This window comes from Pagrus pagrus (assembly GCF_965226575.1).
Source record: "Pagrus pagrus genome assembly, chromosome: 14".
NCBI classification, from domain to species: Eukaryota; Metazoa; Chordata; class Actinopteri; order Spariformes; family Sparidae; genus Pagrus; species Pagrus pagrus.
In genome coordinates, this window is record NC_140198.1 from 17,040,787 (window position 1) to 17,054,763 (window position 13,977).

Genomic DNA, 13,977 nt, shown 5'->3' on the forward strand with positions numbered 1-13,977 from the left:
TATTCGGGAGCTCCCTCTGCTGCAGCCTCGCTGTCAGATGCTGTCGTCTCGCTGGGTGCTCCACACTTTAAAGGATCATAACATGCGTGTCCCTCGTCTGACCGAAGGATGTCTGGGATGTATACGGCCAAATTAACCAGAAAAACCTCAAATCAAACGCTCCCTCTAAATGCTTTTCCTTCTGGACTGTAAGCGTCTTACAGCATCCAGTCTTCATTGCAGTGTGTAGTCAAGAGTAATGATGTGTGGTAATGATTTCCTTGGGGCAACTCATCTTTGTTCATTTCCCTTCTGTTTTCTTCTCATTGAACCTTTCAAAGCCATTTGCATGGTACCGTGCAAAATAAATAAAGTTAGGAGCCAAACAGTTACTCCTCTCTTGTTGGCACAGAGAGCGCGGTCTCAAGCCATGTTAATCACCAACTATTTATCTGTATCTGTGCTGGATGTTCCACATGGATAAACATGCAATTTGAGGACAGAGAGCAAACATGTTTACATATGTTTGTGCGCCATTTATCTTTTGTTTCGTCTCAAGAAGCCCGTAGCAAAGTCATTTCAGCATCATTATGTGAGAACAGTAATTGGCAAGATCTGCAATTACCAGAGGAGCACATTGTAGATGTATTTTGAATTATACATGTTGAGGCATGCATAAATGGACCAAAGTGTGCCAGAATAGTCGTTAATGTTCCCTCATTAATGTGCAACACTTGTGTAAAAGCCCTTCAAAAGACCTTGAATATTGTCAATAATCATTAGGCGGCTGTAACATGCTGTTTCCTTGGCACAAACAATGAAAGTATATGTTCCACAAATATTGTTGCCCTCGCGTGTCACTGTGTCCTCCCTATACATGGGTCTGAAACTGATGTGGAGCACAGTGGTCGCAGAAGTACCTCGCAGTGGTAATTCGTTGTGTGCCACACTCCTAAAGGTCGCAGTAATCCAGCAGAAACTCAGGGTTCAGCATCGGCGTGTGAAATAGGTGAGTGTACACAGTGACTTTAGAAATGCAAATGTGAATGCAGGGTGACTTAAGTATGTGTTGTAAATGTCAGAGCAATCTTCATTTGTGCTGGTAAGAATCCCAGCTGCTCGGGCGGCAGCAGAAGGAACACGTTTTACCTTCTGACTCGATCCACAAAGATGCGGGAGGTTTATAAGGCATCAGGTTGGTGGGATTTTGGGGACAAACCTCATGCAGCTCATGTAGCGATGGGAATCTCAAGGCACGATCATAAAATGATTATCCATTAGGAGCACAAGATGGATAATTTTTCAGCCGATACAGATTACTTATAATTACATGCTTCTCTTCGCCGATGCTAATAAGATGACCAATGTGTTTTAAAAAGAAGTTCCTAGCCTGTAGTTTATGCACACCTTAGGGTGATTAAGGCTGAGATGTAGTGAGCAAAGATGGATAATCGGTCTATGATTTGTTAGACTAGATTTGCCTTTTCCCCTTCTCTTGTAGAACATGTGTTGTGTGCTGCAGTTGTTCTTCATCTTTTTTTCCTGTGTTTATCACACAACAACAAGCCATGCTTGTGAAGTCTATGAAAGCAATTTGACTTTGTGTTATCTTTGATATTTATCGGCTATCATTACACAGATTTCAAGAAATACTGTAGTAATGACACTTAAAAATGGAAGGTAAATGTGATTTGTATTTATTCAGATGCATCTCTATTATTAATGCATCTTGATTCATCAAAATGTTTAAAATTCTATACATGATTTATTTTTTCTCACTGTGTGACTACTTGCTATTCTTCAAACATAGTATATTTGCAGTGAACCATATTTAAAGAACCAGTGCGTAGGATTTAGTGGAATCTAGCAATGTGGTTGCTGATTGCAACCAACTGAACAACCTTCATCTTACCCTCACCTGTGGTCGCTGCGGAAAACGGGAATAGCTTGAAAGGCCCTTTCCAGAGCCGGTGTTTGGTTTGTCCCTTCTGGGCTACTGTAGCAACTTGGCAGACTCTGGAAGAGGACCCACTCCCTCTGTAGATATACATATTTATTTTAAGGTAAAGGAACACAACACTGATTTTAATGTTCATCCTCTCTAGGCCTGTTCAATGCAATGTTTTTATTATAAGACTATACATTTAGTTTCAATATTGGATGAATTAGGTTGAAAATCTGACTGAAAGGTTTCAGAATTGCAATTTTTGTGCACAATTACTAGTAAATTAACAAAGCCGTTTCAGAGTGGGGAACAAGACATTGGTTCATCAAAAACAATGACACGGTTGCACCTGATATATCAGAGGTGAGACTGTACAAATGTTTTTGGATGGGAGCCACTCTGGGCCAAAGCAGGTCTCCGCACAAGCCACTCATAATCATCCTGTTAAAGTCAGCGACATTTCTCCATCTGCTATTTTGGCCATGTGTCCTGAGGAGGAGGACAATGTAAGAAAACACTGCCTGAATCGGACACCCTACAGTGCCTTATCTCCTATCACCTGCCATTTGCCCCAGTTAGTGCCTTTTCATTTCATAACCGTGAGTGCAGCGAACAGCAGGAATGACAGCAATGGGAACTGCTCGAGTGAGACCCTGAGCTGAAAACCTGCCAATAACACCTGTAAGCCCAACAAGCCTGTACATTTTACCACTTCTCTTGGTTTTCAGCTTGCAGACCCTTGAAATGCTCTTAGACATGTCTGACTTACTGATTTTCAACAACTCTCGAAAGTGCCTATATAAAAAAAAAAACCTTTCGAGGTGGCAGTGTGTGTGTTTTACCAGAAACTTGAAACACTGTGGGGTGCAAATAGCCGAGCCATGAGAGACATGATTTGTATGTAATGAGATGAATGAGTGGGAGAGCTCTGTGTGGGCATGTGTGTGTGTGTGTGCGTGCTTATCCTACGCAGCCTACGCTATGACTGGCTTATCGGGGGATTTTGTGCACAAGGAGTAGGATGATTCGAATGTTGGAAGACCACTTGTGGCCTACCTGGCTTTGCTAATCACACCAACGCTGCTGCTGCTGCTTCTCCATCTTACAGTCAGAAGAAAAGGCGGCTCAGCAAATGCAGCATATTTGTTATAGTACTTTCTTTTGTGTGTTTTGATTTGTCTTTCCATAATGTCTGGATTGATTTTTGAACAGAGGTAATCTGAGTTAATGAAAAAAAAACAAGGGTAGGAGCACATCCTGGACTGGTCTCGTTTTACCTACACTTCAATCACTTAGACTTTTTGATATAATGTTTTTCCGCATTCTGTTGATCTTTAAATGTCCTAAAGGAGAAATATGCTCATTTTCAGGCTCGTCATTTCCATTAAAGCTCACTACTAGAATGTTTACATGCTTTAATGCTCAAAAACACATCTGTGTTCTCATATTATCCACTGCTGCAGCACTGTATACTGTGTTTTAGCTCCTGCCTCTTTAAGGCCCCACAGTCTGCTCTGATTGGTCAGCTCACACACACCTGAGCCACCGACCGCTAGGCATGAATTATGTAAATGTTATAGTGTGATGTCATAAAGTCACAGAAAAAGGCGGGACTACTGACGAGGCGTTTCCGGAGCAGTGTTTTCTGTCGGAGAGAGGAGCTTCTGTTGGTGTAGACAGTGACCTTTTAACTTTCACGCACACCTTGAAGGAAAGGAAAAAAGCATAACAGGTCTCCTTTAAACTAAAATTCTTACATATAGCTCCTCAAATCTATTAAAATGCCTTTATTGTCTCGGCATGGTCACGTTAGACCTCAACTATTCGTTTTAGCATCGAGCCTTCGTCAGACTGTACGACTCCCTTTGCGAAGGCTTGATGCCAAAATGTGTTGGAGTTTGTTTTGACAATAAAGACATTTGAACAGTTTAAAAGAAAGTGCCTTGGATTTTCCTTAGCAATTTTTAGAGGTTATCTGTGTCCATTTTTTCTCTTTCTTCAGCCTCTGCACACAAAGGCAATTTAAAACATACTCGCTCTGCAAGGACGTGAGTAGAGCCCACTGCAAGCCGCTGCGAGGCAAATCAGATGTCTAGTTTACAGTGATGTTCAGCTGATCCCTGTTTTGCTTTGGGCAAGTGGGCTTTGCTTAATTGTTGCTGAATAGTTTATGAGGTTTGTCATGTTGGGGCAGGGACAGCCTAAAGTGCTGCAGGCAATGATGTTTTTAGTTTTGTTTTTTAAAAGGTGAATCAAAAAAAACAAAACGTTTGAAACAGAATCAGTAGTCAGTGAGCACATGGGCTGTAGTTCTGTTCTGGATTATAAAATAGCTTCAACCGGGTTTGACTCGGCTCAGAGAGATCATGCGTGCTGTCCACAGCCTGTGTACAGCGTTGTCAACTCTGATAAGTCATTTCTCACTTCTGTAAGAGGAAGGAACATCATGTACTGTATAAAGATTTAATGTTAAACATGTAGTCCTGCTTAATAGTTCAACAGAGCACCATCACTTCTACGTGACAGACAGACTGGATTTTTTTCTTTTTATGATCAAAAAGACTTCAAAGTGAACAAACAAACAGGGAGGGAGGCAATATTGCTGGGTAATCCACATCTGAAAAAAAAAAAAAAGTCAGATCTTGGTTAGAGAGGGATGCTGGCTCAGTGAAGCGTGTGCAGCTGCAGAGTGGAGCTCTTCCCCTCGTGCACGAGCGTGAGCATGGAGGTTTTTTCCATTTCTTTTTTTTCAATTCTCACTCTTTTCCCTGCAGCGCTGTACCTCACAGTCTGGGATTCAGTAGCCAAATACAAAGAGCACACAAAATAGAGACTTTCTCTCTGTATATGATGTGATCTCCCTCTTTTTTTTTTTTTTTGGTATGTGATGGACAAGAGAGTTTACTTACACACATCGCTGAATAATGTGTCTGAAAGGCCGGTTATCTTGAAGAAACCCTGCAGAAAAATCTATCACATCTACTGACAGCTCTCATACGAAACATATCCTGAGCATCCCAACATTCGGATTCATTTCTTCCCCTCATCTCTCCCCACATGTCATTCCCAGGGCGAGGTCTGCCTTGGGTGCCTCTTTTGTCTGTAGATATCATGTGGTATTTCCACATTTTGAACGTGCGCCAGAGTAGGTAAACAACATCAAACTGAATGAAAGCGCATCCAGTGTTGTGTAAAGACTGGCGGACCTGCGAGCCCGCTAAGTGTCCATGTATGCTAAGTGCATTGGGTCACCTTGGTGACTGCAGATTCCAGCAGAAGAAAATGAGGACAAGGGCGAGACGAGGATTGAGAGGTCATTCACTGGTCGCCTCTTTTTGACCAGAGAGCTAATGATAAGTGTTGTGTTCTTTGATATTTTTGCAGGTAGCACTCTCTGACTGCAGCTCTTCACATTTTCAGCCATTCATGATCCGCTCATCGGGCTCGTGTTTGCTTATGCACACACACGCTGCCGATAATAGGAGTAATTTGTTGGCAGAAAAGGTGCGCACTGTAGGTGAGGCAAACATCGAGCATCTCTGCGAGTTTGTTGTGGCTCAAGGCTTGTGTCCTGGCAGCACGGGGTGACGGGGAACACGGAAAGCTTTTTTTGTCGGTTATTTTTGGTTGGAGTCCATGAAAAATTTAGCGGTCACTCAGTTCGTACAACGCGAAGGAGGAGAATCCGGAGAGGGCAAAGTGTCTTGTATATGTATATTTAAGTGAATGCATTTGGGTTTTTGACCTTTTTAAAAAAGAACGATGCAGCGTGCGGTTCGGTTTGCTTTATTCCCGGTGACCTTACTTATAAAATACTGAGGTTATTATTTGTTTTGTGTCCAAAACATCAGAAAAGAGGTCATGAGAAAAAAAATCCAGCAAAATTCCTCTACGCCTCTCATGTGCCTTCCATCCCTGGCCTGGAGTGATACATCAGCCTCTACATCTTCCTCCTCTTCCACCTCCTCCTCCTCCTCCTCCTCCTCCTCCTCCTCCTCCTGTCCATTCTCATCAGCCACAGGCATTTCACTGCACAATGCAATATTGTCGAGCATTCAGCAGCACACAACAGCAGTACATGAAGAGAAGTTGGGGCATGCTTGAGCAGCAGCACAGAGCCCCTCTGTGTAACCCAAAGGTGAAAATGGTGGCTTCTGGTTTAGTGATGCACAATGAGGGAATTATTTGAATAATCTCCTTTTCCTCTTACCGCAGACACACTTCAAAATACATATTAATTAGGCTCAATGTGCAAGAAAAGAAATCTGCTCCCAGGTTTTTTTTTACCATCCATATTTTAAAATCCACACGGCGCCTTTGAGCCTGGTGAGCAGATCAGAATATGTGGCGTATTCACAATTTCTGGGAGAGCAGGCGATAGTGAAGAAGAGAAGGTACGCGAGGGAAAGGACGACTCAGGTCAAACTACCAGTAGCATCTGTCTGGTTGTTTTGATTGTCGAGCACGCTACAGCGCGGTGGGCTCGAGCGGCAGCAGGGTTTACCTCAGGTGACCGTTTTGTTGCGAGGAAGACTGCAGTTAATTTAGTTTGAACTTGTGTGTAAAAGCTCTCAAAGCGCTGTAGCTGTTGCTGGAAAAGTGCTTCTGACCTGCAGCTCAGCCTGGAAGAGTTCAAGCTTTTCAAGGATTTTGGTTTAAAGGCAGACATACAGCATCTCTTCAGTCTGCACACAGCACACATGCAATAAAGCTGTCAGAGGATCCTGCATATTATACGTTTAAGGTGAGGTGTTTGATCATTTTTCCAACCGCCCTACTCGGTTATCCCAATGGTCAGGCACTAAACAGACAATCATAAACATCATCTGTGGATCCATACAGGGATCATGACAATGTACAGACAACAGGTGAACTCTTCACTGCACTTGTGACGATAATGATGTAGATGTTATGAAAGGTTTGAGTGCGTCAGTGTTCCCTTGCTCAGCAGCGAGGGGATTTCTTGTCCAAATTGAACACATTAATGGTTAATGATGTGATGCAACATAAATTATCTGACTGACTAAATGTTTCAGATAGTTTCTCTCATTGTCACTTGAGCTTCTGTGCACAGAAAGTGTGTGACATCTGGCCATTGGTATTTTGTCAGCATGTTTGTACTGTGTCAGCACAAAGTATGAACTAGTCTTTGTCGCTTTTGTCAGAGTTATTTTTTTAGTTTCCCTCTTTTACAATGCAGCTCACAAACGTAATTATTATACATTAGTTATTAGTGATTTCAGTGGACAGATGCTATCATGAGACATAATCACAGTCAGTCAGTCACTCCCCTTCAAGAGTTTGACAACATGCTAGTTGTGTATTTGGATGTGAAAGAGTCGATTTAAACCAGATGTTCAGATGAAGGTCATAAGGAGGAATTTAATGAATCCTCTGTGGGCCTTCATCACTGGTCGGCATTGATCTTCTGAAAGCTGGTTTTGCTTTGCCAACTGTTCAACAGTGATGAAATGACACGTTTTAGTCAGGTCACACAGGCTCCTGCTTGTAGCCTTTAGGTGAAGCTAACAATGACTTTAGCCTTTAGGAGAAGCTAACACTGATGTTAGCCTGTTAGCTTAAAATGTCCCATATATCAGTGGGTGGCTTATATATCCTTTCCTCCACCAACGTGACAAAGCTGAAATTGAACATCTGTCTTTATTTGTCCAGCTAGCCAGTGACAAGTGAAGTGAGACAGTGGTCGTCATGGAGACAGGCAGTCTCATGAACATTTTCAACACAGATACAGGCATGACCAAGTTAAGTTTACAATTATAGTTGGGATTTCTTAAGTTAAGATACGAGGTCTCAGATAGGATAGTGAGCTTCTGGATTGTCTCCATCCTAAGGTCGGACAAACAGGATCTTTTCTGTAAGGTTGTGATTTCATAGTTCTCCTGCTTTAGTATTCCCGCTGGTGAATATACTCTCCGAGCTAATGTTAATATTTATTTCCCTTCAAATGCTCATTTTCCGACTCTGACAGGTGATAAAATGTTACCACTGCAAAGATTTACACCTGATTCTCTTGCTTCGCATTTGGCATCTTCCATCCAAACGTGCGGCTGAAGCGAGAGGAGGGATTCAAAGAAAATAACTCACATCTACCTTGAAAGCATTCATTAAAAACATGTCATGCTATTCCTTTGAGTGTATTAGTCAGATTTATGTGGAGTGGACTGCTTATGGCAAAGTAGCAGCTCCAGAGAGTGTGCGGTGTGCGGCTCAGCATCATGAATGTTAGCAGCAAACAGATGCTGTCTCCATTTAACATACATGAGATGTGTCGTTTCTGGGGGATCAGGTACACACGAAGCAGCAGTGGAGTTCAACGCCGGGATCATCACGTATGACGAGGCTGACGTCCTGCTTTGTGCATATTCAGTAGCTAAGGAAGAGATGCATGGCTGACAGTGTTGCTAGGAGACCACACACAGCGACTAGTGTGAGAGGCTTGATTTCACCTCCCTCCCCCATTCTGTAGTCTGGCTGCCTTTCACTGTTTTTCTATCCTCTCCTCCTCGTGCTCGCCTCCATTTGCTTATTCCCTCCACTCTCATATTGCCCTCCTCGATATTCCTCCTCCATCAGTCTGCCTCCAGTTTTCCGCCTAATCATATTTATCTTCAGCCCCGTTGATCCCTCTGTGACTCTCCATTTATTGGCTTCCCCCGTTTTTCACCGTGCCCCCCCCTTCTGTCTCCCTCCTGCTGCCTCCTCCTCTCTAGCTGTGTGCATCTCAAGCTGCTCGTTCTTCTCCTCAACGTTTCACTCAATCCACTGCTTCCTCTCTCGTCTTCTCTCTCTGTTTGTTTCTCTGCATCGCTGTGCGTCGGGCTCGGGCTGTACCGCGTGGCTGTGGGTTCAATATATGACACTGTACAGCAGTGGGCAGGAATATGCTGTGGTGTTAGGGAGGAATCGAATAAACTCATGTAGGTTATGTGGCATATGGTCTTCAAATGTATGGAACCTGCTGGGTTATTATTTCTCGATTAATCGGTTAGTTCTCTGATCTATAATATGTCAGAAAATTGTAGAAGAAAAGTCATCAAATGTCTTGTTTTGTCCACAACCCAAAGAAATTAAAGGTACAGTATGTAGTTTTGGGGAAGACATTTTAATCAGAAGATTTTTTTATGCCTGAACAAACTAAATACACAATTTCATACTGTTTTTGTTTATATTTGGCCGACCCTGCCGCCTTTCTTCTTATTTATTCAGTTATGGAAAAAAATAAATAAAAAGAATCTGAGTCTGAATTTCTTCTCCAAAACTATATAGTGCCCCTTTAAGTTTAAAAAGTATTTAGACTTTTTTGTCTTAAAAGTCTACTCAAACAGATTCATCATTGATCAAAATAGTTGGCAACTAATCTAGCAGTTGAAAACTAATCGATTAATTTTGCAGCTCTAGAACCTACACCGTTCATTAAATGAGACGTAAACACGTGTCCCACTGATTTCTTTCCCACTTACTGTTGCATACTCAGCACAAAGTGTAATTGTGCTTACTTTCTATTTAATTCAGCCTTGAAGGGATTCAAATCTGAACATCCTGTTACATATGAGAGCATGTCAGTCCGAGGACTGGCTGTGCAGAAGAAATAAGATGTGTATAATGAACAAGATGTTCTATCTGCCCTCTAAATCTAATTACTTCTGTTCAAGCTGCTTTGCGAAGGCAAATACATCTTATGAATGCTCTTTCTTTGTCATTAAAAGAAGGAGGCAGGCAGGTTTTGGTAACAATATCTTGTTTCAAATCACCGTTTTTGTGGATGTCTGTCTGAAACACAAAGGGATTACATACTCCGAAGTAATTGAATGTGTATTTTGAAAATGTCTCATAGAAATATTGCCCCGACATCGAGGCCCGGCCAGCGCTGTGATGTGTGCCTCCGCTCTGCAGCGTTACTGCCTCACTCACAGTGAGTTGCAGCAACACCACAGTACCACTTGCTGAGGTGGAGGCTGAATGGCAGCGGGCTGCAGCACACAGCGTTCCAGAAGTGTTAAATAAGTGGCAGTGAAAGACCATTTTAGACAGAGGGAAGCAAGTCCTTTGACTGCGTAATATTTTACTCATAACTCGACTCTCTCGAATGTTTAGAGCATTTCCGATTTTTTTCTGTCGATCATGATCTAGATTCTCCGTCATCAGTAACCCGCAAACAAATCAGCTGCTGTGCATTTGCAATTACCGCCGCGCACCCTATGTGTGTGCTTAGCATGTGCGGCGGATATGAGTATGCGTGTGTGATCTGTTTGCTTATGTGCATGAGTGAGTAGTCTGCAGCGTTGCATGCAGATCCAGCGACATGAATCATGGCTCCATCTGCCTCCTGGTTCTAATGAGAGGAATTCAAGCGACTCCTGACCCTGCAGATGCTCCTGAAACAACTTGCTAAATGCTCTGAATTTATTTAAGATTTAAAGTGACTCCAGGGATTGATCACAGCCAGCCTATATGAGCGCACTACATGTTTTGTGTCGGCCTGTAAAAAAGATTGTAGCTCAGTTTGATGAGACAAACCTGCCTGTAGATGGAACACGAGGGTCTCCTGGTTCTTTTACTCGGCTAATTGCACACCAACCCACGGCATGTAATGCGGCAATTGCAGGGCTGCCTGCTCAAGCTGCCAGATCCTAGAAACCCAAATCAAAGCTCCAGTTAACAAAAGCCCAACCTACAGTCGCAGCTCCCTAACCTAATTAACATTGAGTCAGCAAGCATGGCGGCAGCAGCGGTCGAGGTTGTGGTCAGGGCTGTGGGATACAAGAATAGCAGTAGCCACGCTGACACACTGGATGACACACTGGGCTGTGACAAAAGAATCACACACTGCTACACAGCTCGACATGCCACCTCGTCCAGGTGACAGCGCCTGATGCTCCCACTGTGGCTTTTTGTGCTTCCGCGCTGGCAACAGTCATAGCCGGAGGCATTATGTTTTCGGTTGTCCGTCCATCCCGTTCTTGTGGATGCAGTCTCTCAGGAATGCCTGATGAATGATGAAATGTCTTCAGGTCAAGGTCACTGTGAAATCACAAAACACGTTTTTGTGTTTGTGGCCATAACTCAAGAATGTCTGCGCTAATCATGACAAAATTTCACATACATTTGTAATAGGATAACATGATGAAGTGATGACATTCTCCATGCAAACGGTCAAAGGTCAACTTCTCTGTGACATCATAAAGTTCTGCAATAACTTGAAACCTTGAAATTGTTGAGCTCTCGTGCTGCAGGAAGAACTATGCAATCAAAATATGAAGATGGGTTGAAGCAGGGATGTCGAGTCGAGTCATTGTGACAACTCAGGTCACTGTTTTGAGGTCCTGTAACTTGTAACTTGATTGAAAATGAATGACTTGAGACTCGGGATGGCTGTGCTCATTTTCTGGTTTCAGTTTAGTTTTTCTTTAATCTGGCTGTCAGTATTTCACTGTTTAAGAGTGATGGGGAGGGGATTTTGTTTTTATTGAGATGAAATTAGGAAACAAAGAAGCTTTTATATGTTGCAAAAAGCGAACTCCCATACACTGTCTAACTGGCAAGAATACATTTATTCACAATGTTTCGATGTTTGGGACTAGACTCGCCGAGGAAAAACTGACTTGGGACTTGTTTGCGTCTTGAACCAAATGACTTACGACGCATGTCTGGTGTGAAGCATCCCCATTTTAGAATTTGTCGCTTCTTTGCAGCAACATCAACATTTGAAGGATTGTCTACTGTCATGGCTACAACTTTGTGCTCTATGAGACTCAGCTTTATTGGCCAAGCATGTGAACACATACTGTACAAGGAATTTGACTCTGTTTTTATTTTTTTAAAGACCTTACACATACAGCAGAACAAGAACAACAAAGCAATTCAAAGTCAAATTCTTGATGACAAATCACAAGGGGGGTTTTACAATCTTTACAGCAAATGACATCATCCATCTTAAACCCTTGACCTGGATGAGGAATATCTTCCATTTATGGGCAAAATGGAAGAAACCTCTGGAAGAGCAACAGAGGAGGGATCTGTACAGAGCAGACCAGCATTAAGCTCATGGGTTTGATGAATGTGACTCTCCACTCTCAGTGAAGACAGAATGTTTATGGCTGGAAATTATCCTTTGAAATCATACATGTGTATAAAGTGATAACTTCTATTTCGCCAAGAATTACACTTAATACCTTTAATTACATTTCTTCAAAGTCTTCCCTACGTATTTTATACAAAGCTGGTCCGACATGGATGTAAACCCCAGCTTGACTATGAAGAGGCGTAAATCCACAAGGCAGTAATTCTAGTTTGTTTTATGGTGCGATGCGGTTTAGATATTGTTCTAAGAGTAAGGCTGCTGTGCAGTTGGTGGTAAATGTGGTTTAAATGGTCCTGAATATGTACAGAATTAGGAGAGCTATTATGCTGCTGGAATGTGTAAATGTCATGTATTTTTTATGGCCTTTTTATGCTGCTCGCATCCTTAGTCAAGGAGTATAAAAGCATAATTTAGAGCTCATTAAACTGGATTCATGGGCTGTTTCATTGTAACATGTTGTGGTTTTAAAACGTATCAAGTAGAGAGCATGATTAGTTTTGTAATATATTTCATTTTACTTTCTGCTTTTGTGAGACAGAAGACTCTTTAAATACCGAGTACAAATTTTATTTTAGTTTACTTACTGTACTGCACAAGTCCACACAAAACATATGATGAGATTATAAAATATGATGTTTTCATAAACTACCAAACATTTTATACAAGAAATATTCAGTGGATTAATCAATTATTCGACTGACAGAAAATTATTTGCCAATTGCTGCTTTTTATTTGAATGATTGACATTTTCAATGCAGCATGTATCTGTACCTTTACTTAAGTAACAGATCTGATTACTTCCTCCAACACAATATATGAAACTGTGGAGCTTAATGCATCTCATATGAAGCCACTGATTCAGCTTTGGTCACCAACAATGCTGCTCTACTCAAAACAAACAGTTGCCAAAGCACCAATAATAATGCTCCAGTGTCCACCAATAAAAAACATTCAATCTGTTTCTATAAAAACACTGGAAACGTGCATCAGCTGACAGCTGCGCTTTTCTTAGCCAATTGCGTTGCACACTCACATTCTCCAATGTGGAAACACAGTTGGGCCCTCCGATATCTGCCCCACAACAAGCCTGACTTCTCATGGGGTGAGCGTGAGTAGGAAGCTGTGCATGCGCTACATATGACAAACCACATTACTGTCTGGCTAGCAGACAGGCTTAGCTAGGCCATCCCGGGGCCTGCAGCCAGAGACGCTCTGCAGCTGAGTTACCATGCTTACTCAAATATTCATAACTGGATAATGAAAATATAAATAGTTTTCATGTGATACGCTAGAGGTTGGGGTAAACAAAACTGCAAGCTCCATCATCATGCATCACTGTGTCTGTGCTTTGAAGGCTGCCAGTTGGAGTAATGGGCAGGATTGTTCGCTCTGACACAGCAGGCATGATAAGCAATGACTCCCCTAAAGTTCTGCCAGTAATTTGGGTTTGATTATTTGGGTTTCATAGTGTGTCTCCACATCACAAAGTAATCACTGTCAATCTCGTCAGCTGCAAGTAGGCTGGGAAGCTGTTGAACACATTTTTTAAAGATTAATGAGCTCAAACGTTGCCCTTGTTTCTTCTTGTTTAGGTGAGTTGGAGGAGGCTGCCTGTGACATACGTCCCGTTCTCCCGAGTCTTCTTCTATACCATGAGCTCTGGCTCTGCCCAGGATGTGGCAGTCGAGCATTTCCTGCGTGACATAGAGAGGCGAAGCAAGCGGCTACACTGCGCTGTGATAGGCTGCGAGGAGGAGCGACCCCGCAGCGACATGAACCTGCTGTATCGTAAGAGCCGTTTGGACTGGCGGCAGAGGGACCAAGAGGGCAGTAAAAAGAGGTGAGAGGATCAGCTCACAGGAGCTCTGCATGTATAGGATTACATTAGGGTTCAGTTCACCGGGGATATAAACCTCTTAGCCAGCGTGAATGAGTTTAATTTCAAAATCTT

General features: G+C 42.5%; 1 protein-coding gene across 2 annotated transcripts in view; it reads left to right on the forward strand.

Moving 5' to 3' along the window:
* Positions 1–13,977, forward strand: part of nyap1 (neuronal tyrosine phosphorylated phosphoinositide-3-kinase adaptor 1) — a 34,486-nt gene that overhangs the window by 5,099 nt on the left and 15,410 nt on the right. For both annotated transcript variants that reach the window (XM_084372906.1, XM_084372907.1), the window contains one exon: positions 13,619–13,866. In XM_084372906.1, coding sequence (XP_084229032.1) covers positions 13,679–13,866 — 188 coding nt within the window. In that variant the 5' untranslated portion in view covers positions 13,619–13,678. The remainder of the gene's footprint in view (positions 1–13,618; positions 13,867–13,977) is intronic.